The 26,453-nt window shown below is 41.3% G+C and overlaps 1 protein-coding gene across 1 annotated transcript in view; it reads left to right on the top strand.

Moving 5' to 3' along the window:
- The window catches only part of RPAP1 (RNA polymerase II associated protein 1), a 67,928-nt gene extending 46,127 nt beyond the window's left edge, over positions 1-21,801 (top strand). The window contains exons 19-25 of the mRNA XM_070757337.1: positions 830-1,025; positions 1,671-1,820; positions 4,951-5,093; positions 13,491-14,280; positions 17,971-18,147; positions 19,321-19,377; positions 21,381-21,801. Coding sequence (XP_070613438.1) covers positions 830-1,025; positions 1,671-1,820; positions 4,951-5,093; positions 13,491-14,280; positions 17,971-18,147; positions 19,321-19,377; positions 21,381-21,548 — 1,681 coding nt within the window. The 3' untranslated portion in view covers positions 21,549-21,801. The remainder of the gene's footprint in view (positions 1-829; positions 1,026-1,670; positions 1,821-4,950; positions 5,094-13,490; positions 14,281-17,970; positions 18,148-19,320; positions 19,378-21,380) is intronic.
- Positions 21,802-26,453: the final 4,652 nt, after the last annotated feature.

Here is a 26,453-nt window from a genome sequence, read left to right as displayed (position 1 = left end):
TATATTTTTCATATATTCAGAAATGTTCAAGCTACCAATCCCACACCAACTTCAGTAAAATAGAATGCATTTTGCAAGCAAAACTATCCATAAATTGAAAAAACTTTCACAAAAATGGGGGGGCATGCATTATATCAGCAAAATAAACCAATAAGAATTACTTTTTTCATTTCAATTTTCATATCATTGTGTGCAGAAATGTTCAGACTACTTTCCAAGTGAAATTTTTTTTTCAAATTGACCAAACATAAGCACTTCAAATGAAGAGTTTTCGGTCCGGGTCGTATGTGACCTGGAACAGAAGATTAGGGAGGTTGTTTTTTTCAGCAAGAAAGAACCCCCCCCCCCCAAAAAAAAATTCTCATAGAGAACCCCTGAAATGATGAAAAGTCATGAAATTTCAATTCTCAGATATGCAGGGAAAATGTTTTACAGGGGACTCAAACTTGGTTTCGGGTCACATACGACCCGAACAGAACAGCAGGGGTTAACAGAGCCAGCATATTGCACCCACAATCCAGGTCCTCATTTAATTTTAATTTTAATACTCAATTAATTCCAAGGGAGATTTTATAATAGATGAGTTGTATGTATTTGGGAAGCAAATGTATGAGAAATTTGCTGATTACATGGATTTTTTTTTAAAAAAAGTAGGGTGGCATTTTTTTCCACAGTAGACTAAATAAATTGGTACTGCCCAGATGAGTTTCTCTGTTCTGTCGTTCCTAACTGTGAACCATGTTGACTGGAAAATTATACTCTAAAAAAATCTAGATAGCATTAGGTATACTATAATTAATATTTCTTCTGGGTTTTTTTTCCTATGTAGGCCATGCTCTACTTTATGCAACCCACTATCCTGTTCCCCAGGACCAGAATCTGTTCCCAGCATTGTTTCTTTGAACTGCAGTAGAAATCAGACTTCAATGAGTTTAGCAGGCTCTAAATCACCGTTTCCCTTTCTTACTGCTTTCCTCGTCCTTGTGAACAGTATTCTCCATGTACATAAAGGGCTGGTTAAACAAGTAAGTACTGAGCAAATTAATGACAGATAAACATTGGTGCCTGATTTAAGGATAATAATGCTGTTGTCAGTCTTCACCTTAGTTCATGTCATTCACGTCATTCACTGCCATTTAATATAAGATATCAATAAACTATTTCCTATTTTCCTCTCGGGTTCACACTAAAGAGCAATGACTGAGGTTCAACATTTGCATTTTATATTCAAAGGCTACAAATTTAGTTAAGCTTTTTCCTGCAGCTACATTGAGTGGACTTAGGTTTCTTTTTGAAGAGTCGATATTCATAAACTCAAAATAAACATTGATGTGCCCAACGTACTGGTGTATTAGAAGGAAATATATCAAGAATTAATTGTTTCAGCTCAGGTATCTTGAGTTAAACTTTTGTAAAGCAAGCCAAGAACCAAATGAAAGCTTTGGTATTAAAGGTATGCAAGGAGGAAATATACAAAATACATAATTTGTTTCTAGAAAGTAATTATAAATGATTCCAGAGTTAAGAGAAACTGCTCTGTATTACCTGGACTGGTGGATGTACGAATGTCAGTTCTGCATGGGAGAAGGGACTAACTCAAGAAATATGGTGTCTCTACAAGTATTTGATAATCATCTCAAATGTTTCTCTTTGTTTTTTTTTGTGTGCAGTATGTTTCTATTTTAGAGATGAAGAGTCTGAAGGACTACCTGGTCCAGTGTTGTACAACTGCTCCTCTTTCTTTAACTGCTTCCTCTGCTTGGTTGTTGCATCATGAATACCATTTACAGTATGTTGTACTTTCACTTGCTCAGAAAATGGTAAGTTCTTTGCATCAGCCATTATTCTGGATTGCTTGTGACCATTTGCTATGTATGTAAAAATCCCTTGTATTGTTTTACTTAAATCATTGGCTTACCGGTTTCTAGAAAAGCTTTTTAGTACAGTAGTACCTGTACAGAATATAGTACAGAAATTTCTGTGCCAGACCCGAGCTCAAATTCGGGATACAAGCCGAGCGTCCACTAGGTGGCGCAAGAATCCTTGCTTCTGGTTATCTCGGAGGGGAAAAACAAAGTTTAAAGCCATTTGTTCCAGATACGAGTTGTTCGACATAGGTATGCCCATGTTTCACCATCACTCCGCAGTCTGCATTGGCTGCCGATCAATTTCCGGTCACAATTCAAAGCGTTGGTTATGACCTTTAAAGCCCTTCATGGCACTGGACCAGAATATCTCCGAGACCGCCTTCTGCCGCACGAATCCCAGCGACCGATTAGGTCCCACAGAGTGGGCCTTCTCCGGGTCCCGTCAACTAAATAATGTCGGTTGGCGGGCCCCAGGGGAAGAGCCTTCTCTGTGGCGGCCCCGACTCTCTGGAACCAACTCCCCCCAGAGATTAGGACTGCCCCTACTCTCCCTGCCTTCCGTAAACTCCTCAAAACCCACCTTTGCCGTCAGGCATGGGGGAACTGAAACACCTCCCCCGGGCATGTTCAATTTATACATGGTATGTTTGTGTGTGTGTTTGTTAGTAAATGGGGATCTTTTTAAATCTTTTTAAAATATTTTAAATCTATTTGGATTTGTTACGATTCGCTGTATCTTGTTGTGAGCTGCCCCGAGTCTGAGGAGAGGGGCGGCATACAAATCTAAATAATAAATAAATAAATAAATAAATACAAGCTCCCTTCTGGAACGAATTAAACTCGTATCTAGAGGTACTACTGTACATCCTCAATCTTCTCTGGAATTTCTGTTTCCCTAAAGTCTTAGATGAATTTATCTATAAATCATCCTTTAAGTCAATTTTTTTTCTGGAAGCGTTTATATTCCTCACCTCCTTCTTTGAAATGCATTCCATTTCAAAGTGTTTGGGAGCCTGGTGCAGTGAATTCATTAACTCTACTGTAGGATGAAAAAGCGTGGGTGAGCTATCCGCTAATGGCTGACAAATCTGGAAGTCTGACAAACCCAAGTCTCTGTTTTTGTTTTATTTCCTGGCAAGTTAAAAACAAAGTTATACTACATTGGATTGATGCAGTGTAAGACAGTGTAGAAGTATCAGAAGCAAACAGATTGTTGGAGCATTTAGCAAAAGTCACGCCATTTTAGAACAATAGGAGTATAAGCACCATTTGAATGAGCCCAGAAAAGTCTAGAACAGATATAAGACAAAGAAGCATGTAGTCCACTAGAAAGAAGACAAAATTCTTTCTTAAATTAAGTATATTAAATTAAGTATATGCCTCATACTTCCCAGCAACCAATTAGGGCCCCTATGGTTGGCCTTCTCCTGCCAAACAATGTTGACTGGCGGGGCTGTGTGGGAGGGCCTTCTCTGTGGTGGCACCGGGTCTCGAATCAGTTATCTCTGGAAATTTGCTCCACCCCCACCCTCCTGGTCTTCTGGAAAGCCATGAAAACCCGGCTCTGGCGGCAGGCCTGGGGCTGTTGAGTAACATCATCTAACTCCGTCTTAGAAGTAACGAATGTTTTTGTCTTAGGGGTTTTAAATGGCTTTTTATACTGTTTTTATTTGTTGTATGCTGCCCAGAGTCCACAAGAAGTTGGGCAGCTTATAAATTTAATAAATTTAATTAGTAATTACAGTGATCCCCCGGTTATTGCGTTCCCGACCATTGCGAACAGGCTAATTTGCGATTTTTCAACCCGGAAGTCAAAACACCATCTGCGCATGCGTGCCCTTTTTTCTATGGGCACGCATGCGTAGATGGCGCCGGGCAGATCAGCTGCTGGGCGGCTTCCCTGGGTCTTCCCCCTCTTGCTGGCGGGAGGGCGAAGCCCCCCCCCAGCACCCGCCCGCCCGCCGTTCGCCCGGCCGCTCGCCGCCCGCCCGCCCTTCGCCCGGCCACCCGCCGCTCGCCCGCCCTTCGCCGCTCGCCCGCCCTTCGCCCGGGAAGTTCGCCAGGAGTCAGTGGAGAAGCCGCGCGCCTGTTTTAAAAGATCGGAGCCGGCCTGGGGGGGCTTTCCAGCAACCCCTGAGCCCCCAACCCGGGCTCGGGGGTTGCTGGAAAGCCCCCCCAGGCCGGCTCCGATCGTTTTAAAACAGGCGCGCCGCTTCTCCGCTGACTCCTAAAGCGGGGAAGTTCGCCAGGAGTCAGCGGAGAAGCGGCGCGCCTGTTTTAAAACGATCGGAGCAAGCCTGGGGGGGCTTTCCAGCAACCCCGAGCCCCCAACCCGGGCTCGGGGGTTGCTGGAAAGCCCCCCCAGGCCGGCTCTGATCTTTTGAAACAGGCGCGCCGCTTCTCTGCTGACTCCTAAAGCGGGGAAGTTCGCCAGGAGTCAGCGGAGAAGCGGCGCGCCTGTTTTAAAACGATCGGAGCCGGCCTGGGGGATCGGAGCCGGCCTGGGGGGATCGGAGCCGGCCTGGGGGGGCTTTCCCTTTCAGGGCGGGCGAGCGGCGGGCGCGGCAGCAGCGAGGAGTTTGTGTGGGCGGCGGGGAAACCCCAATCTTCGGCTCCTCGCTGCTGCTGCGGAAGTAAAAACACCATCTGCACATGCGCAGATGGTGTTTTTACTTCCGCAGCGCTACTTCGCGAAAACCCGCTCATTGCTGGGGGTCCTGGAACGGAACCCTCGCAATGATCGGGGGATCACTGTATGTGCATGCTAAAGAGATACAAATTGAAATACAAAGAAGATCTTTGGCAGTCTCTCATAGGGCCACTGCCAAATCCTATTTATTTGCCATGTTTGCACACTTTTAATAAAGGAATACTTGTTTCTCCACAAATGTCCTATGGCATCTTCTTTTTGGGCTTGGACGTGAACTAGGGAAGGGTTATCTTTCTTTCAACAATGTGATTTATTTGCAGCAAATAAAAACAGGCCAACATTGGGTCTATGTCTCATGCTATCATATTTCCTTTTTGTGACAGTGACAACAATACTTTCACCTTTGTTGTCGTTGTTTTGCTTCCCATGCAGGCAGATGCTTGTCCAGATTGTAACCAACATGCTTCACTCCATCATTCTGTTGCCATGGTGTTGTTAAGTCGCTTGTTGCCAGGTACTGAGTACCTGGCTCATGAGCTACTCAGGGGCTTTGCTTTTAATCCACAACTGATTCCGTAAGTTTTATTCTCCTTTTCTCACCTCCTTTTAGACTTATATATATATGTGTGTGTGTGTGTGTGTGTGTGTGTGTGTGTGTGTGTTTGTGCATGCATGTATGTAAGATTGTGCAGCAATAGCATTTAGACTTATACACCTCTTCATAGTTCTTTACCACATTCTCTGAGAAGTTTACAAATTTCAGATATTACCCCCAACAGACTTAGATCTTCATTTTACTGACCTCGGAAAGATGGAAGGCTGAATCAAACTTGAATTGGTCAGGATGAAACCCCTGGCAGAGTTAGTCTGCAATACTGCATTCTAACCATTGTGTGACACCCGTTGTTCAACTACATTCATTTCTTACAGACCATGATGATACATTTAAAAGTAAATTTTCTCTCTGAAGTCTTAGTATTTTAAAAATGAATTGGCTAAATTGGCAAAATTTTATAAGCTGAGTCAAAAGATTCTTGAGCTTTCTTGTAATTAAACATACATTTGAAACATTACTTTTCCCTCTTGGGGGGGTATTGTCTTTGTTAGGAATGGATAACAGTCTAGACAACAGGATTGACTGTTATCATAAGTACTATAGAACCATCACAGTACGTTTCATTCTTTAGGAAGACATTTTTGCAGTTCTTGTCACTGGTGATCAATATCTGAATCCAGCAGGGTGGAGTAATTGCCCATCGCAAATCTGTACTGGAAAGTTCTCACTTTATGATTCATTTGCTGAAGATGAGATGGATTTTAAAAATATTAGGCAAATTGATAGAACATTGATATTTCAGTGACTTAGGGTGTAATGCTTTAAATTGGATAGCCATGATTATGGAAAGTGGATGGGGTACCTCAAAATTCAGGCACCCCAAATGTGTATGGTGTCAAAAACCATTTCCCCAAATTGGGGGAAAGAAAACACTTTTTACCTTTGCAAAGGGATTTCCTTGTCTTCTGAAAATACGAATCACCAGTAATTCAGGCAAAGTAAAAAGCATTTATTTAGAGGTGGGTTATTTTATATGGTACAGAAACAAATGATATATATATTCATTACATATGATATAGTAAGTAAATGACCAAACAATAAGATACTTTGAATACATATGAGTCTTGAACAATAACAAACATTGATTCTAAATAACTTTCAAGAAGTAATTTTGTGGACTATATTACCCTTTCCCAACTAGGACTATATCTTTCTTGCAAGTTGCAAATGTGTTCAAGGACTTTCACAATGTTCTTTCTATTGTGTAGACACTGAAAAAGCAAGTTATCACCTATCAAGGAAATGGTCTTGGCTAAGAAGGAGGAAAATATGCATTCTTAAAATTAAAAACGAGGCCCAGATTTCCATAGTAAAAGTACTAATAACATCTTTTAAAATGCTAATAATGAAGCCTAAAATTGGAGGCAATAGGTATTCAGGAGGTTCTACAAAATAAATGGGCCTTGCCAAGTTATATTAGCTTTATTAAAGAAAGAGAAGCTTAATTGTAAGATGTACTTTCTACAAAAAACTACAGAAAAGAGACTGTACGATTTGTTCTCACTGCTGTGTTCTTTTTTTATTATCTTCATTTTTCTCAACTTTTCAGATTTTAATAAATTGTCTTTAGCTCCATCCATGGATTTTAAATTCAACTTCTCCCTCCCCCGAATATTGAAATTTCAAATAGCCCTTAAAGGCCTTGCTCATTAATGTATCTGTATGCTGGTATATTTGTATGTCTGTCTGATTGCCTGTCTATTCTTAGTGCCTCTGGCTGTGATGCCATTACCCATCTCTGATAATTTTCTCTCTTTCTGCTGTAGGTACTATAATATATTTTGGACAAGAATTCCTTTCTTTAATAACACATTTGGCGATTTCTTCCAATTAATATTCAGTGATTCTGTATATAGCCTTTCTTCGTTTTGAAGGGCCACTGAATGATTTCTGAATTTTAATTTAGTCCATAAAACTAAGTTGCTTCAATCTTCTCAGATTTGCCTCTATTATTTTCAGGCTTAACAACTGTTAATGTGTATTGAGCTTATATAATTTGCATTGATCTTTCAGTGACTGTACATTGTGGTACTTTAAATGCATGTTCAGGGGAAGTAGGTGTTTGTGGAAAGTGCTGAAAATAAATTGGCCATGCCATCAAATTATATGGTATTCTTTATACCTTTGCTGACAAGTTTGTTTAGTTCTTCTACCTCTCTCTTCCACACAATCTGTGCATTGTTTCAAGATGCTCTGACCTAAATAATGGAGTGCCTGTATGAGCAGTTAAAGCGTAGGCACATTTGAGTTCTTTGTGCCTTTCTCCCTTTTCTGCCTTTCTTACCTTATTGACAATAAGCTTGTACCCACATATGGACCTGGCTACTCGCAGGGACTACAGTCCAGAGTTTAACTACAGATAAAATTATATAAAGCCTTTGGGAGTGAGAAGAGGGAGTGCTTTTGGAACACCAGAGAATTGTGGGACCTAATCTAGAAATAAAAAGAAAAATGAGTAATGCATAGTCTTGCTATACCTTGGCCACCCGCTATATCTCCTACTCTTTCAATTAAAAAACCCCCACCTTTTAATTCAAAGCAGAAAGAATAATTTCCTTCAGTCTCTAGCCTACAGAAAAATCAAAAGCAAGCAAGAAAAACGTGAAGTTCTTTTATTCCATCCCTTTCAAGTCCCTGCGACAAAAATCAAAATAGGGAAGCAGTGGTGCACTCATCCTCTTCAAAGTATCGGTGTCACTTTCTGACTGTGACTCAGCTGTGGTGGGTGTAGCTACATTTCCAAAGTAGATGGCTCTGATGTTTTGCTTTGCCTTGCTCAGTTCTTTTGAACAATGCTGCAGTACTTGGGTGGGGGATCAGGTGCCAACATTTTGACCCGCAAACCACTCTCCACCCATGAGGTCCGAGAGATGATTTTTGGGATAGAGAACTGATAAAATGTATTTTTTCAGATACTTTGCTCCTGGAGGTTATCTAGATGAGGAGAGCTGTGAGCCCCTCCTGATAGAATTGGAGAGGCTCCTGCATTGTATATAACTCTTATTTTCAAGGCCTTCACTAATATACGTGCAAAGTTGACAATGTTCCATAATTCATTTGCAGCAAATGAAGAATTGACTTCCTTGAGTCATTCATTGTGTAGTCTGTCTATCCATGCAAGGGATATCAATTTTTTTCAGTGCAGTTTTCAATGCTATGGCTTCTCCAGCAATTGGTAATTGGAAAAAAGGAATAGTTTTCCATGACAATCAACATCCTCTTGGCATGATGACAGTCGTAGTAGGAATTGAAAGTAACTACCCAATATTGATCTTGGTCCATTAGTTAAATTCAGAAGTGGGTGTTGGGTGTCAAAAAAGTGATCTAGGATGGCCAAGGAGATTGACAAGGAGCAGAGGACAATAAAAGCCAGGTCCAAAGATGCTTTTTCCAAAAGACAACTGGAGTTTCTTGGGGGGAGAGTTCTTTGAAAACATTGAATTCAGAACTGAAGAAGGGAAACATTTGGTGGTTTTTTTAAAAACAAAACAAAACACCAATCCCAAGACAGTGCTTTAGAATTTACCAAGCCTCTCTCCCTTGCAGTCTCTTGCGACCTCCACCTTGCTTGCCTTATGATTATTTATTTATTTATTGGACTTGTATGCCCCCCCTCTCCATGGACTTGGGGCGGCTCACAACATATAGCGAAACACAATAGTACAGTTATCCAATTAATATACTAAAAAGTTCTTAAAATTCTAACTTTAAAAACATTCATTTTCATTCATTCAACAATCACACTAACAACATTTGCTGGACAGGGGAAGATCTAATGTCCCAAGGCCTGGCGGCAAAGATGTGTTTTTAACCTCTTGCGGAAGGCAAGGAGGGTAGGGGCAGTGCAAATCTCTGGGGGGAGCTGATTCTAGAGGGCCGGGGTTGGCACAGAGAAGGCTTCCCCTGGGTCCCGCCAGCCGACATTGGGACCTCATCAGTCGCTGGGATTATGGCTGATAACAGGGATCAGCAACCTGGGAACGAGTCTAGCACCTCACCTATCCCCATGAAGGCCAAAGATAAAGGCCATTCATCTAGAAGCTGTTCTGCCGGCATGTCTCAACCGCCCATAATTACAGGGTAATTAGTCCAGGAAGACACACACCACACGATAAAAGAAAAACCCAAAAGTTTTTATGAACAGAAAAACAGAAACAGCTCCCTTTTTAAATGTCAAAGGGATTTTCTGGTACACACAAGGCACAGGTTAAATGCAATCCAATTGCTCACCCAACAACTGGGAAATTGAGTCCAATTCTAAAGTCCAGAGAGTCCACACACACAATCCTGAAGAGCAAAAACCACGATCTTGACGAAACAATGAATCAGATAAACTGCCATGAGGCTAAAACACCAGGCTGCACTTTTATCTGTAGCACTAATTACAGCAGCCCCACCCAACCACAGGTGGCCTCATTTTCTCTTGTAATAATCCTTCAGTTGTTGTCTCCTATGCATCACTCTACGCATGCGTGGATGTGTCATTAATTCTTGTTCAGAATCCAGGGATGATACAGATGACTGATCTCCTCCTGGGCTGTCTGCCAAACTCCCCTCTTCCCTGTCACTCACGCTTCCTTGGTCAGAGGAGACTTTGTCGGCAGATTCTACTGGGAGCAAAACAGGCCTGTGGCATGTGGATGTCTCCCCCACATCCACCTCCACATTCCTTGGGCCAGGAGCTGGGCCAGAGCTAACCACAACAGAAGCAAGTCTAAGCCTTCTGCTTCCTTGGCAGTAACCCTTAAGGAGGCAGAGCAGAGAATTAGAGACGAAACAAGCACACAAACAATCCTTTGTTTCTCCTTTTCCGTAACTGCAACTGCCCTTAGTCTTGGCTTCACAACCATTGCAGCAGTCTGCTCCAGGGATAGCTCTGGCTCAACTTGAGCCTACAGAGTATGGTCTCCAGAGCACACAGGGATAATACCAAACCCCATTGAAAACAGAACCTTCGGTGATACAAAGATCTGAAGGTGACACCACCCCTAACTAGGCTTCACTGCACACTGTCCCGAGGCTTGTGTCCTCAGCTACGTTTAAACCAGTTGCGGTGGGTCTACGCCCTGCCATCAACACTTGGCAACAGCTCCCACTGTCACTACAGGACATGATTGCAAATGCATATTCGTGGGGTATCACAACAGGCATACAACAGGCATTCCCCTTCCAGGCTGTTCGAGTTCCGGCCCAGGAGATGTCCATTGCAGCCATGCCTTACTCATACCAAGACTCGCAGTTGGGTGATCCTGTGGCACAGGAAGACAGGAATGTTCTGGGTAAGGATTTATCTGAAGATGAGGAGGTGGCCCCTGATCAACCTGCTTTTACAGATGTTTTCAGACCGTCCTTATTTAAGACTCTGTTACGTAAAGCCAAAATGACTGCCAATTTAGGCGTGATTGACTAACCATCTGAACCATCTGCTGGTATTGACCCAACTACTGGACTCTTTGCTGAACTGGAACATGAGTAAGAGTTCCTTGCCCCCTCCAAAATCTTTATTGACGATATTAAGAGAGCTGGGAACATCCATTCTCTGTGCGCTGCCTGGAGAGTCCAAACCTGCCCTGGCTTCTGTGGTCCAGGGTCACAGATTCATTGGACTTTTTTCTTTGACTTTAACTAACTTCTCCTTTTCTACGCCTTCGTTTAAAATGGACCTGCTAGGCAGCCAGAGGGCACTATTCAATTTGAATAAATTAAACTCAGTCCCTAGCAACCGACTAGAGTTGAACCCATGTTGGACTCTCCACGCAGCGCACAGAGAAGACTGTTCAGGTAAGCCAACGGTACATTTAGTTTTTATTCTTTTCAAGACACTTGAATTCAGAAGCACGTACTGGATCACATGGTCCCCAGTAGCAGTGCTGTGGAAAACAATTCTTATCAAATGTGAGTAGTAGGTGCTTGGAACAAACTTCCAGCAGACGTGGTTGGTAAATCCACAGTAACCGAATTTAAACATGCCTGGGATAAACTTATATCCATCCTAAGATAAAATATAGGAAATAGTATAAGGGCAGACTAGATGGACCATGAGATCTTTTTCTGCCGTCAATCTTCTATTTTTCTATGTGAGCCTCACAAAATTTACCTTAGCAAGATTTATGGAAGTAGATGGGATGGGTTTCCATCCAGCAATTTGAGCAATTGTTCCTTTATAGGTATTATTTCCCTGATACATTAGAATGAAGACTTTAAAAAAAAGAAAGAAATGTCATTCTAATACCTGTTCTGTAGATGAGTCTCTTCACTGCTAACAGAGAATCTTACACCCAGCTGTTTCTCTAATAGTCTCCCGAACTTTTGTTAGTCTGGGTATTATTATGTAGTTCTTGAAACCCGGAATGCGTCTTTTGATTTGCTGATGAAAGAATAAGAGCGAGTCTATTAACCAGAACAGGCTGGTCTCATTGCAGTGAAGATTTGCTCTGGCCTGTATTTTACATAATTAATCAGCCAGTAGAACTGTGATGTGCTGGATATCTTTGTATTACAGTGTGATCCACTTATGTGGTTTTTCGTGCCAGTTTGGATTATGGGGGTGTAATGAATTTTTCTAGCCAGCCTTTCCTTGCCTGGAAACATCATTTTCCATTACAAATTACAAAATTGACAAATTATGTCTTCTATATAACAAATAAATATATGCACACAGTAAAATAAAAACTTAATTGATGATAAGTAATTAGCTATGTCTATGTCCATATAAAGAACACTACTGTAATTGAATATGTTTTATATGTTGTTTAAGTTTATATGTTCATCTGTCTGGGTTTTTTTCTCTTTTGTTTGTTTGTTTGGTTGTTTCTTCTTTTTCTTCTATTTTTATATGTAGAAACTCAATAAAGATTATTTTTTTAAAAGTTCCCTGTAGAGCCACATTATTTTTTCATGGATTGCTGGTCTGCTGAGTGGCATGTTGTTGTGGGCTTGGTCTTCTGTCCATAAGGTGATGGTCTTTCCCATCCATTCCAAGTGAGGTTTACATGGATGAAATGCCACCTTGACTTTATGAGATGGGCCACCTACCCCAATTCCTTTGGTTTACTGCCTGTTCTCCTGTTTGTTCCCCATATTGCCAGATTAAGCAAACACAGCTAGTTTTTCTAACTCTGCTCCTTCCTCCCTTTGTATGTATAGCACCATACCAGGCAACGTTCCCTGTTGTTTTGCTATTTTCATTCCTGTATTCTCAGAGAAGTGTGTAGTAGTTATATGTTGTGAACCACCTTGAGTTTGCGGAGAAGGATGGCGTACAAGTCAACTAACTAACTAACTAACTAACTAACTAGCTAGCTAGCTAGCTAGCTAGCTAGCTAGCTAGCTAGCTAGCTAGCTGTACTATAAAATAACTATAAAATAAAAAAACCTATAAAAATAAATAAATAAATAAAAACTATAAAAATAAATAAATAACTATAAAATAAAATAAACTATAACTATAAAATAAATAAAATAAAATAATAAATAAATATGTGTTTACTTGCTCTTGGAGAACACATTCTGGATTTATAGCAATCCATTTTCATTTTTTTAGCAATCGCATTTAGACTTATATACTGCTTCATAGTGCTTTTATAGCCGTCTCTAAGAGGCTTACAGAATCAGCATATTGCCCCAATAATCTGGGTCCTCATTTTACCCACCACGGAAGGATGGAAGGCTGAGTCAACCTTGAGCCCGTGGTGAGATTTGAACTGCTGAACTGAAGTTAGCTGAAGTAGCCTACAGTGCTGAACTCTAACCACTGAGCCACCCCAGCTCATTTGTGTTTTTAGCTCATCCTCCGTATTTCACAGGAAAATATCTTCAGGGGAAACATGCCTCCTTCCTTCTTATAGCATGTTAACGGTATCCGTTAAGTCAGTGTTTCCCAACCTTGGCAACTGGAAGATATCTGGACTTCAACTCCCAGAATTCCCCAGCCAGCATTCTGGGAGTTGAAGTCCAAATATCTTCAAGTTTGTTTGTTTGTCTGTCTGTCTGTCTGTCTGTCTGTCTGTCTGTCTATTTATTTCTAAGATTTGTATGCCGCCCCTCTCCATAGACTCGGGGCAGCTAACAACAGTAATAAACAGCATGTAACAAATCTAATGTTTAAAATAATTAAAAAACCCTTATTAAAATCAAACTTACACACAAACATACCATGCATAAATTGTTGCCAAGGTTGGGAAACACTGCGTTAAGTCACTTTAGGGGGGAAAAAGCAGTTGCCTTATTAGCAATGTTATCTGAAGATTTGTTTGTAAATACAGTAAAATAGTGTGGTTGGTAGAGCATAGTTGAATATAGTAAAAACCCTCTGTATTTATGGTCTGTTCTCTACCCCCCCCCCTTTTTTTCCCAGGGAAGGCAAGGTGGGAGGACCGGAAGCTGCTGACTTCTCAGATCTTCTCCACTTGGATTCAAAGCCAAAGCCATTACAGCTCAGCTTAACGGCTCCCATTTCTTCGCTCCCTAGTTCTGGTGCTTTACTGGAAGAAGCTTACCGACAGCTTCCCCTCATACGGTCCTGTTTTCTCTTTCATCTCACCTACTTGGAACCAGCTCTTATTCATTCGAGAAACGTTTACCAAGGCCGAACGCACCTTGTCCGATCCATGCTGCTCCCTGAGGGCAAAGGGCCTATCCTGCCTTCGGATTGGCTATTCCTCCCTCTCATCAACCTCTATAACAGAGCGACTGGAGTGGGAGAGAGCCCTCTTCCTCTGGACCTTGTGAATGTCGCGACTCGGAACCTGCAGTGGATCCTCCTGTTGGAGACCTGGAGGCCCCCAACCCTTCTGGGTATCCCAATTGCAGCAAAGCTCGCGAGGCTTATGTGTGTGTTCCTCACAGGCAGTGACTTATTTCTGGAAGGCCCCGTGCATTGCTACACCGCCGCTCTGCTCTCCCTTTACTGCCAATCCAAAGAGTTCGAGTCCTTGAATTTGGACGCTCCTCTCCCTGGCTTAGCTTCTTTCTATGACCTCTACGTAAGCTTGTTGGAACAGTTTGAAAGTGTCTCCTTCGGGGATCCTCTCTTTGGGGTCTTTGTGCTTCTTCCTTTGCAGAGGCATTTCAGCAGCCAGCTAAAGAGGGCTGTCTTCGGAGAGCATGTGAACACCTTAAGAGCGCTGGGAGTTCCACTCCAACAGGTAAGTCTCTCTCAATGGATTCTGGATTCTGGATCAGTCAGTCCAATAGCGGGTTGCACCCGGTACGGTTGGGATCGAGATTCTTGTTGGCTTGTCTCGGTCAGCTAGGCTTTGAAAGCTTCGACAACACCGAGCAGAGAATTTTAACAGAGCGTGGATGTGTGATAAAGCCAAGACGCAGACTTAGTTAAATAAGTATTATTTACATATAAACAAAATATAAACAATCCAGAATAAGCACGAAGCAAATACAGAATAATAAGCACTGAGCAATTACAAGATAGAAGCACAAAGCAAAATACAATATAGATAATAAGCACGAAGCTTATACAAGCACGAAGCTTAAACACAACTCCCCCTTCTCAGGCAAAAGTAAAGGAAGAGACTGAGCAGAATAATGAGCTTTTATAGCTTCAATGAGGAAGTGACGAAACAACCTTGAATATTAACTCTTCAAGTACAAGTTAACTCTTTGAGTACAAGTTTGGTACAAGTGTACAATATGCAGTTTACAATGGCAATCCCTAACAACCATGTACCTTGTACTAACAATTCTGATAGCGGAAATTGAGATGTGCATGCATCTCTGCACCCCCGACGCACAGATTTGACTTCTGCGCATGTGTAGCAAGTGAAATCTCATGCAAGGAAGCTCTTGTTTGTGAGATTTTGCTGATTTTCGGTATTTTTTTGCTTCTGCGCATGCACGGAAGCAAAGAAATCACAGAAAATTGGCGAAATCTCAAGTGCGAAAGCATCCTCACACGAGATTGTGCTTGCTGTGCATACACAGAAGCCAAATCTCACGCTGACGGGCAAGCTCGTGCGCCCGCAACAGTCTCGGAGAGTGCACCGGTAGCATCCGGTAAGTGCAATCCCTGCCTGATTCAGTCCATTGTACAGGTGATCCTCAACCTACGACCACAATAGAAGCCAGAATCTTATGTTGCTAAGTGAGGCATTTGTTAAGTGAGGTTTGCCTCATTTTTACGTCCTTCCTTGCCACAGTTGTTAAAACGAATCACTGCAGTTGTTAAGCTAGTAACACAGTTGTTAGGTGAATCTGGCTTCCCCATTGACCTTGCTTGTCGGAAGGTCACAAAACGGGATTGCAGGACACTGCAACCACCATAAATGGGAGTCAGTTGACAAGCATCTTGTCATAGTCATCAGGTGACCATGGCACTCACGTGACCCTGGGAATGCTGTATTGATCGTAAGTACGAAAAGTGGTCGTAGGTCACTTTTTTTTCGGTGACATTGTAACTAGTCACTAAATGAATTGTTGTAAGTTGAATACTACCTGTAGTTGAGTCAGCTGTTCAGAACCAAATGGATGCCTAAACTTCTTAGAGGAAATTAATAATTTCCTTTGGACATTCTACCCAAAGATTTAAGGTCCTTGGTGACAATTCCATGTATGTGAAGAGTGTCAAGTCTTTGGATGACCTCATAGGGATTTATTACATAGCAGGGAGAGAATGCAAATGAAGAAAGTATGCGCTCCAAGTACTGGCATAGCAAAAATAATCTGGCAACAAATAGATTTTAAAGTAGTGAATGTTCCAGGGGCACCTGGAGCATTCACTTCCCCCAAATGAAAAGGTTAAGGATTTGATGGAGAGAAAGGGAGCATGCAGTGAAATGGAAGCAGCTGGCGAAATTAGAAAGAGCTTAATATTTTTACAACTGTAGGGCTGTTTGGTCTGGTCCAAGTCTCAAGCAAATACAGGTTGTCCTCCACTTATGACCACAGTTGAATTTATGTTGCTAAGTGAGAAATTTGTTCCATTTAATGAGTTTTCTTGCCACGTTTGTTAAGTGAATCATTGTTGAATGAGTAACATGGTTGTTAGGTGAATCTGATTTCCCCACTGACTTTGCTTGTCGGACATTCGCAAACAATGGTCATTAATTACTTCCCCTCCCCCACTTGTTACTTCGAATGCTCACTAAATGAACTGTTGTAAGCTGAGTACTACCTATAGAATGTCCTTCTTTTCTGTAGTGAATATGAAGAAGAAGGGGGGGAAATGAATGGAACAGCTGTTTGTTTTATTCTATGTCTTGGTCTAGTATGATTTATCTCTGTTATGCATAAGCTCTAAACTTGATATATTTGCTAAATTTGACTCCGGCCTTTAATATAATTTGGGCTAATCTCTTTGTCTCTAGTCTAATTATTCCTGCATTCTTTTTTTTTGAGTGAAATCATTTGAGGGTTAGCCTGGATATCAGGGAACTGGAAAGCTTGGAGATACAAGGAGGAATTGGCCATTTAGAAAGAAATCTCTCAGAAACTTCTTAGCTGCTCTGAGACAGGAAACAGTTTGTTAATGTCGAGAATAGAGCAGCAAAGTGAAGAATAGACAAAATGGTAACTAGAACGATGCAATTTTTTTATCATGCCACTGTGCAGCATGGAACATACAAGGATTGGAATTTATTATTTATTATTTTATTTATTTATTTAATTGGATTTGTATGCCACCCACTCCCGAAGGACTCAGGGCGGCTTACAACAATAAAATAATAAAAACGGTATAAATAACTACTTTACAACATTAATAATAATAAAAACTCTTCAGTCGTATCCATGCAAACATGTCATCCAACATCCCAATCAAATCATATCTAGGCCAGAGTTAGGAGGCATCAGGTCTCATGGCTCCCAGGCCTGCTGGCAGAGCAGGTTTTCAAGGTCTTTTGGAAAGCTAGTAGGGTGGGGGCAGTACGGACGTCGGGGGCTAGTTGGTTCCAAAGAGCTGGGGCCGCCACAGAGAAGGCCCTTCCTCACAGACCCATCACCCGACATTGCTTATCATAATCACTATCACAATCAATTCTCAATGTTTAACCTAGAGCAGAATTTCAAGTATCACTGGATATTTCTGTTCTGGGTTATTCGTATCTGCTCCTCTAATTACTATGGATTAAGTTAGTGTTTCTAAAATAGTGGGGCGGGCCCCCCGGGGGGGGGCATGGAGCAATGGCAACGGGGTGCATGACCCCAGGAAATGTGGGTTTTTTGCCACAGGAAGTAAGGATTTTTGCACCAAACAATAGCACACAGCACAGAGTAGGAGATATGAAATGCATACAGCAAACCTTAAGAGACACCATCGAAAACTATTTAACAGGGATGAAAAGTCTCATCCTTGGTTATCATTTGTTGGGGTCAAGGGAAAGGGAGGGTCTTGCCTTCTCTTTCTGCTCAAGATCCCCATGAACAATTGGTGGGCCGCTGTGTGACACAGAATGCTGGACTCAATGGGCTTTGGCCTGATTCAGCATGGCTCTTCTTATGTTCTTACATCTCCCAAAAGTTAAGATGAGGAAATATGATGAAGTGTATATGGGGCTTGGCTTCCCTGTGACTACGGTGGGAGACGAGGAAAGATCGGCATGTTTACTGTGTCTAAAAATGTTGGCAGTGGACAGCATGAAGCCAAATAAATTAAGATGTCACTTAAACACATTACCCCTCAATCATTCTGATAAGCAGCTTGAGTTTTTTTCAGGAAAACGTGCTGAATATTGCAAACAATCATCCCCGCGGAGAATGGGGAGGGGATGTTTACTTCTTCCCGGGGGAGTGGGGGACACAAAATAATTGAGAAACAATGGATTAAGTTAAGTTTTGCACATGCGCAAGCTCACACAATACGTATTTTCTTGATTCCCTTGCAGTTCCCTTTGCCTCTTGAGCGATACCTTTCCCCTCCTGAAGACAATCTCAACCTGTTAAATCAATACTTCCATGCCCTGGTCACAGGAACCCTGCAACAGCACTGGTGTCCTGTACTTTACGTGGTTGCAGTGGCTCATGTCAACACTTTCATTTTCTCCCAGGAAAATGTCCCACAGGTACGTGGTAACTTTTCACAGCTTGGCTGAGAACAGATTAATTTGCCAATTGCATACTGTACACTCATCTTGTCTTAGCAGTGGTGTAGGAACACTTGTAGTTGGAGTGTTCCATGTAGGCATATTCAAACCTGGATTTACCATTTGGATTATGAATGTAATAAATAGTTTGTGGCGCCATTGCAGGGTCTTCTGTTGAAGTAATACCATAAATTGATATTTGCTGCCCAGATTAGCTAGTTCTTTACACAAGTGCAGACTAGATTTTCCTTCTGCCATTTGTAATTGGACTAATTTTTATCTTCAAAGATAGTTCAAATTATAAATCAATAAATGAATTTTGCTTCTGTTGATATTTCCTATAAGTTACATTTTAGTGAAAGAAGGGAATTAATCATAATAAAGAGAACCTTTCCACCAAGAAACTTTTGTATCGCTTTTTCCTCCTTTTTTTCCTTAGTGCCACTCAGTAATACAAGTCACAATACAAGATCCATTATCCTGAGCTGGGTGGTGCAGTGGTTAGGGCGTAGTACTGCAGGCTACTTCTGCTGATGACCAGCTGCCAGCAGTTTTGCAGATTGAATCTCACCAGACTCAAGGTTGACTCATTCTTCCATCCTTCCGAGATTGGTAAAATGAGGACCCAGATTGTTTGGGGCAATATGCTGACTCTGTAAACCGCTTGGAGAGGGCTCTAAAGCCCTATATATAAGTCTAAGTGCTACTGCTGTTGCTCAGGTAGCATCCAAATTGCATAACAAAATGTTGTGCGCTCATGCAAGCCAGAAACGTCTAACATTCTTTGCCTCACTTTTGATTGTTTCAGAAGATACCAATTCCATGTATGACTTTCTTTCCCATGCCACAAGACAAATTGTTTGGACTTTGTAACATCAAATGCATATAGAATGAATAGATTTTGATTGTAGGCTGTTGGCTCAGTTGTTAGGGATGCTTGACAGAAAGTCAAGATATTAAGAGGCTAATCTAGGAAGAACCAACCCAGAAGCAAGATGCTTCTTTTTTAATTCTTCTAGTCTCTTCATTTGAAAAATAAAAGGACTAGTACACAGCATCTAGAAATGTCAATTCTTCAAACTGAAGAGTCCTTTCGCTTCAGAAAGAAACCAAAAATATCTGAAATTTAATGTCTTCTATATGTTGTTTCAGGAGATAAACGTTGCTCGAAGAAACATGTTACAGAAGACCTGGGCCTTTAAAAATGAGGTAGTTATTTACATAAGTTTTACAACTCCAGTATTGCCAAGTGAACTCTTACACCAGTTTATCAACTTCAAAACAAATCTTTGTGGGATATGTAAGTACAGTTTGGGTTGCTGGGGCTTCTGAAACGATTTATCTGGAAAATACTCTCAGACGAACTGGAGCTGCAGAATGAGAGAAGCCCTCCCAGGGGTGGGCTACTGCCCGGATGGGGGGGGAGGGATGCAGTGGGGTAGCAAAAATGGAGCTCCACCCCAGAGCACCCAATTTGCATTGAAAGATTTTGAAAGAAAATGCAGGGTGTCCTGAATAAGCCATGCCCACAGTGTGGTAGTAACAATTTCAGTAGCCCTTCACTGAGCCCTCCTAAACATTCTTAGGAGCCATATTGGACAGAGCCCAATATTTTTATGTATCACTATTTGCTTAACTCAAAACCAATTGATCAATAACTTCAGGGGAAGGATAAATTTACTATATGCAATGAGAGAAATGGAGTAATAATGTAGAATATACATCAAACTTAATTCATTTTAATCATTAGTAATATCATGTTAATACTATTGTCTGATAGAGAATCAATAGTTTTAGCTACAGCAAAATTATCCACAGCTCAGTATTGCTGGTGATATGGAACTGGTAAGGAGCAGATTTTCCATGTCCATATATGTAGATTGTACAGAATAGAATAGAATAGAATAGAATGAATTTGTCTTGGTGAATATGTTCTCTATGTACATGAAAAATACATTGGTCAAGAATAGTGGTGGACGAACCCAACGGTGTTCGGGTTCAGCAAGTTAGGATGAACTTTACGCAAAATTAGGCCGAACCCGAACCGAACCCGAACCTGAACGGGGAATACCACTAAGAGATTCCGGGGGTGGAGCTTTGACGTCACATATACCGGCAGGTTGCTAAGGACGCCAAGGTGATCACTTCCTGGATTCCATGGAATCCAGGAAGTGATCACCTTGGCATCCATAGCAACCTGCTGGTGACGTCAAGGCTCCGCCCCCGGAATCTCTTCGTGGGAGGGATTCAATTCAATTCAATTCAATTCAATTTTTTAGATTTGTATGCCGCCCGTCTCCAAAGACTCGGGCCGGCTCCTTCAAAGGGAGGTCTTCACGTAAAAATAAACATTGTTATTTTTACGAAAAAAGATGCCTCAGCGGCACTGCAAGCAAAGGGCAGTCCTTTCACGTAAAAAATAAACATGTCCCTTTTTGTAAAAATAACAATGTTTATTTTTACGTGAAGACTGAACACCGCAAAATTCGGTACGGACCCGAATTGTGCGGGTTCGGCTCGCCCATCACTAGTCAAGACTCATAAGGTATAACACTTAATCATAATGTATAACACTTAGTCATAGGGTACAAATAAGCAATCAAGTCGTATTAGGAACCAGTCAATATAAATTGTAAGGATACAAGCAACAGGTTATAGCCATACAGTCCATTTGTGGGAGGAGATGGGTGATAGGAATGATGACAAGTTTAAATAGTAGTGCAGACTTAGTAAATAGTTTGACAGTGTTGAGGGAATTATTTAGGAGAATGATGGCATTGGGGAAAAAACTGTTCTTGTGTATAGTTGTTCTGGTGTGCAGTGCTCTGTAGTTTCGTTTTGAGGGTAGGAGTTGAAGCAGTTTGTGTCCAGGATGTGATGTGTCTGTAAATATATTCAGAGACCGCTTTTTGCCTCGTGCAGCATATGGAAGGCAAGTTGATAGCAATTGTTTTTTCTGCAGTTCTAATTATCCTCAGAAGTCTGTGCCTGTGTTACTGGGTTGCAAAACTTGATACAACATGAATTGAATCTCAGAAGAAGGGCGGGCTAGAAATCGAATAAATAAATAAATAAATTGTATGAACTAGATAGAACAACGAAGCACGTATTTCATCTTTTCTCCTAATTGAAGTTTTGAGGCTATGTTAGGTGTTACTGCCGAAGCAGTTTTTCTTTTCCATACAACCTTAATTGTCTATTACTTCTTCGAGGGATTAAAGAAACATCTCCTCTATTACAAGAGGGCAAATAAAGAGAACCCACTGGGGTTTGACCTTTACGAAGAGCTTCCTGCCATTCGACTGAAATACCTGCAAGCAGTAACTAGGAAAGAATGCAGCAAGGGAAACTCATTTTCAGACACACAAAGAGGGCCCTGACTGGCTAAACCGAGGAAGTGAGTGCTGGTGGACAGAGACTTTGGAGAAATTGGGTTGGGTTCATGGTCTCTTTCTGAACCCAAGAGGAAATCATCAGCTCTTACCTTCATCCTGGCCCAGTTGTGATAAACTATTTGGACCGTTTCATCTTTTCATCTACTTGATGCTTTACTTTGGGGAGAAATAAAAAGGAGAGTAAGAAATGTGTATATATGTAATGAAATGATCAATAAATGATCTTTGATAAATAAAACATGGTGTCAATTTAACACGTTGCCAGGGGAAGCCTGATATTTTGATGTCAAATGATAGTTTAATGCCTAGTTTTGCATTTGATTGGTACTATTATTATTATTATTATTATTATTATTATTATTATTATTATTACTATTATTATTATTATTATTTATTGGATTTGTATGCCGCCCCGCTTCGTAGACTCGGGTCGGCTAACAACAATGATAAAAACAGCATGTAACAATCCAACACAAAAACAACTAAAAACCCTTATTATAAAACTAAACATACACATAAACATACCATGGGGGAAGGAATATCTCAACTCTCCCCTATACAGATGTCTGGGAAACAGGAAACTGGCTCACTGAACCTGCCCTGAAGGATACTGTCAGATTCGGCAGCTGGTTCTGAGCAAGAATTCTCAGGAAAACCACATTAGAAGTTTTCATCTCTGCTCTAAGCCACCTGCCCCTCCTTTCCTCCTGTCCTTTTGCATTAGCTGCTTTTGCTCTATTTTTTCTAACCTTATTATAGTTAATAAAGTTATCTTTCACAGAACAGGATGCTTTGGCAGCTGCAACTATGGACCATACAACAAAGGGGGGGGGGGAGATTGGTTGGTTAGAAACGGGCTGCAAAGAGTGAGCTGAATGAAGGCAATTTCCATACGGATAAGGGCAAGATAGCTTATGTAGGGCAATATCTGGAATCAGGTAGAAAAACCTGTTTTTTATTTGTTCAAAATTAAAGACACAACGTGTGAGTGACTTCTCCACCTGATTGTGCTTCTGCTGTACAGTTTGTTAGAAGAACAGCATCTTATATATATAGAACAGCAGTTGAAATATGTGCTTGGCCTTATTGCCATGCACTCAAAAGCCTGATTGGACAACAAAGCAGTGGAAGTGATGTGCCGGTGCCTGGAGGCTGTTGGGGTCTGGATGGGTGTCAACAAGCTCAATCTCAACCCAGACAAGACGGAGTGGATGTGGGTTTTGCCTCCCAAGGACAATTCTATCTGTCTGTCCATTACCTTGGGGGGGGGGAACTACTGACCCCCTCAGAGAGGGTTCACAACTTGGGCGTCCTCCTCGATCCGCAGCTAACATTGGAACACCATCTTTCGGCTGTGGCGAGGAAGGCGTTTGCCCAGGTTCGCCTGGTGCACCAGTTGTGGCCCTACTTGGACAGGGAGTCATTGCTCACAGTCGCTCATGCCCTCATCACCTCGAGGTTCGATTACTGCAACGCTTTCTACATGGGGCTACCTTTGAAAAGTGTTCGGAAACTCCAGATCGTGCAGAATGCGGCCGCGAGAGCCATCGTGGGGCTTCCCAGATTCACCCACATTTCTACAACACTTCGTGGCCTGCACTGGCTGCCGATCAGTTTCCAGTCACAATTCAAAGTGTTGGTAATGACCTTTAAAACCCTACATGGCATTGGACCAGAATACCTCTGGAACCACCTTCTACTGCATGAATCCCAGTGGCCGATAAGGTCCCACAGAGTTGGCCTTCTCTGGGTCCCGTCGACCAAACAATGTCGTTTGGCGGGCCCCAGGGGAAGAGCCTTCTCTGGTGGCTCCGGCCCTCTGGAATCAACTCCCCCCAGAGATTAGAATGGCCCCCACCATCCTTGTCTTTCGCAAATTACTCAAGATCCACCTTTGTCGCTAGGCATGGGGGAACTGAGACATCTCACCCAGGCTTTTATATTTTATGTTTGGTATGTATGTGTTGTATGATTTTAATTGCTGGGGTTTTATATATCTTTTTCTTTTAATATTAGATTTGTTTCACTGTTATATTGTCTTTATTATTGTTGTGAGCCGCCCCGAGTCTTCAGAGAGGGGTTGCATACAAATCTAATAAATTATTAAATAATAAGTAATAATTTTTCGGAGTATAAGATGCACTGTTTTCCTCCCTAAAAGAGGCTGAAAATATACTCCAACTGTAGCTTTTTTTAAAGCTTTTCCCCCCAGCCCTAATTAATAATAATAATAATAATAATAATAATTTAATAATAATTTATTAGATTTGTATGCCGCCCCTCTCCAAATACTCGGGGCGGCTCACAACAATAATAAAAACAATATTATAGCGAAACAAATTTAATATTAAAAAAGAAGCATATAAAACCCTATCATATTTAAAAACCAAACAACACATACATACCAAACAAAATATAAAGAGCCTGGGGGAAAGGTGTCTCAACTCCCCCATGCCTGGCAGTATAGATGGGTCTTGAGTAGTTTATGAAAGACAAGGAGGGTGGGGCAGTTCTAATCTCCGGGGGGAGTTGATTCCAGAGGGCCGGGGCCGCCACAGAGAAGGCTCTTCCCCCGGGGCCCACCAAATGACATTGTTTAGTCGACGAGACCCAGAGAAGGCCAATGGTTCCGGAGGTACTCTGGTCCAATGCCATGTAGGGCTTTAAAGATCATAACCAACACTTTGAATTGTGACCGGAAACTGATCGGCAGCCGGTGCAGGCCACGGAGTGTTGCAGAAACGTGGGCGAATCTGGGAAGCCCCACAATGGCTCTCCCGGGCGCATTCTGCACGATCTGAAGTTTCTGAACACTTTTCAAAGGTAGCCCCATGTAGAGAGCATTGCAGTAATCGAACCTCGAGGTGATGAGGGCATGAGCGACTGAGCAATGACTCCCTGTCCAAATAGGGCCGCAACTGGTGCACCAGGCAAACCTGGGCACATGCCCCCCTCGCCACAGCCAAAAGATGATGTTCCAATGTCACAACTGACAACATACATCACAACTGTTTAAACATTTTGGGAAATAGACCTCTTCCCTGCCACAGGATTTAAGAAATTGGGCTAGATTCAAATATCGTAATTTAAACAACTGGCCACTGAAAGAATTAGGTGCTAACGATCTTCCCAGCTCTTACCTTGCAGGCTGTTTCATTGTTACTCTCTGAGAAGGTTTTCCAAGCCCTAAGTTTTTGCAGTCCCCCCCCATTGCTCTACTTGCTCCAAATGTTTCTTTCCAGCCCTAATCAGGTGCTAATGATGTTCCCAGCTCTTACTACTTGCAAGCTCTTTCATTGTCAAGTTTTTTTTTTAAAGCCCTAACCAGGGAATAAAATAATGTGCTGAAGCTGACCACACTAAGGACACTAGCCAGATGAATACCTGGTAGGCAGATCCCCCCCCCTATTTTCCTCCCCAAAACCTAAGGTGTATATTCTGCTTTTTTAAAAACCTAAAATATGCTTATTTTGAGTGTTAACAAGACCCATATCAGATTGCCTCTCAAGTGTTAAAGTAAATCTTTCAAGCTACACCACAACTGTTTAAACATTTTGGGAAATGGACCTCTTCCCTGCCACAGGATTTAAGAAATTGGGCTAGGTCCAAATATCATAATTTAAACAACTGGCCACTGAAAGAATTTACAATCAAATATTTTGTTGTGTATTCTTCTTGTATATCACTAGAGGGTGATGTTCAATAAAATATCAGTAAAAATTTCTACCACAGAGTATTGCGAATAAGAAAATAAGAGATTTGCACCTTTCTGATGAAGTTTGCATTTTTAAAAAAGATGTCAAGCTTTTGTTCTATGCATTGGAATCTGATAGTTAGACATTCATCCAATTCTTCCAGCACAGTGTTTATTTCTATTTTGAAAAAGATCAAGGCAATAATAATCTTCATATAAGTGACAACATTGTCTTTTATTTAGCATGTGCTTTGCATTGGGTGATATGAACAATTGTGAGGCAATATGAATAAGTTATGCTAGTACTTTGTTTTGAGTTTGGTTATCACAATAGTGGTTTCAGTAACCTAATTGGTCAGTTTTCCTTTCTGATCAGAATAGCTCAATTGCACAATTTCACAGCTGGTAAATGGAATGCTAGATCGCTGGACAATCTCCCTGATGTTATTTTCATAAAGTATTTAATGTTTTATATAAGAAACAATTTCATTCTCAAACATTTGTTCCCTGTTTTCTCTTTGGTGAGATTTTATTTGTGACCACTAATAAATGGGTGATTCTGTGATGCTAATGCTTTTTTAAAAAAAAGATAAAAAAAGTTATTTTTTTAAATTAAAAAAGTTATCTTTCAGGTAACTTTTGCTAGCTATGTTGAACACATTTCACAGCTGTAAAAGGAAAGAAATGTGTAACTTTATCTTTTGTTGATGATACTTTTTACTTTTTATACTGTTGTTATGCTTTTTTAAAATGTCATTTAAATTGTTAATACATTTTGAAATCTGCATATCCTGAGGGATTTTCCTGTGTTGCCTTGTTAAGTGTTCTGTCGAGCTCTCTGGCAGAATCCTCCCGAAAATTCACAGATACAAATTTCAGACACACACACACGTTTGAAAATTCAAAACAATGTTCTTTATACCGAAAATTCAAATAAACTAAGTACTCTTTTTATATAACAAAGAGCACTCGTCTCCAAACAAACTGGTAATTTATACAAGTCCCTTATCAGTTCTGTGATACTTAACTTGCAGCTGTGAGGCAATTCATAGTCCTTCTTTCACAAAGCGAAACACACTTTGCTCTGGTTTAGTTTCAAAGCGGGGAAAAATCAGCAGACAAAGGTCAAAGTCAGCAAGGCAGGCACGAAACACAACGATCAGATAATCCTCCACAATGGCCAAACCCACAGGCTG

The sequence above is a fragment of the Erythrolamprus reginae genome, chromosome 1, assembly GCF_031021105.1.
Source record: "Erythrolamprus reginae isolate rEryReg1 chromosome 1, rEryReg1.hap1, whole genome shotgun sequence".
NCBI lineage: Eukaryota > Metazoa > Chordata > Lepidosauria > Squamata > Dipsadidae > Erythrolamprus > Erythrolamprus reginae.
This window is presented reverse-complemented; position numbering and strand designations above follow the sequence as displayed.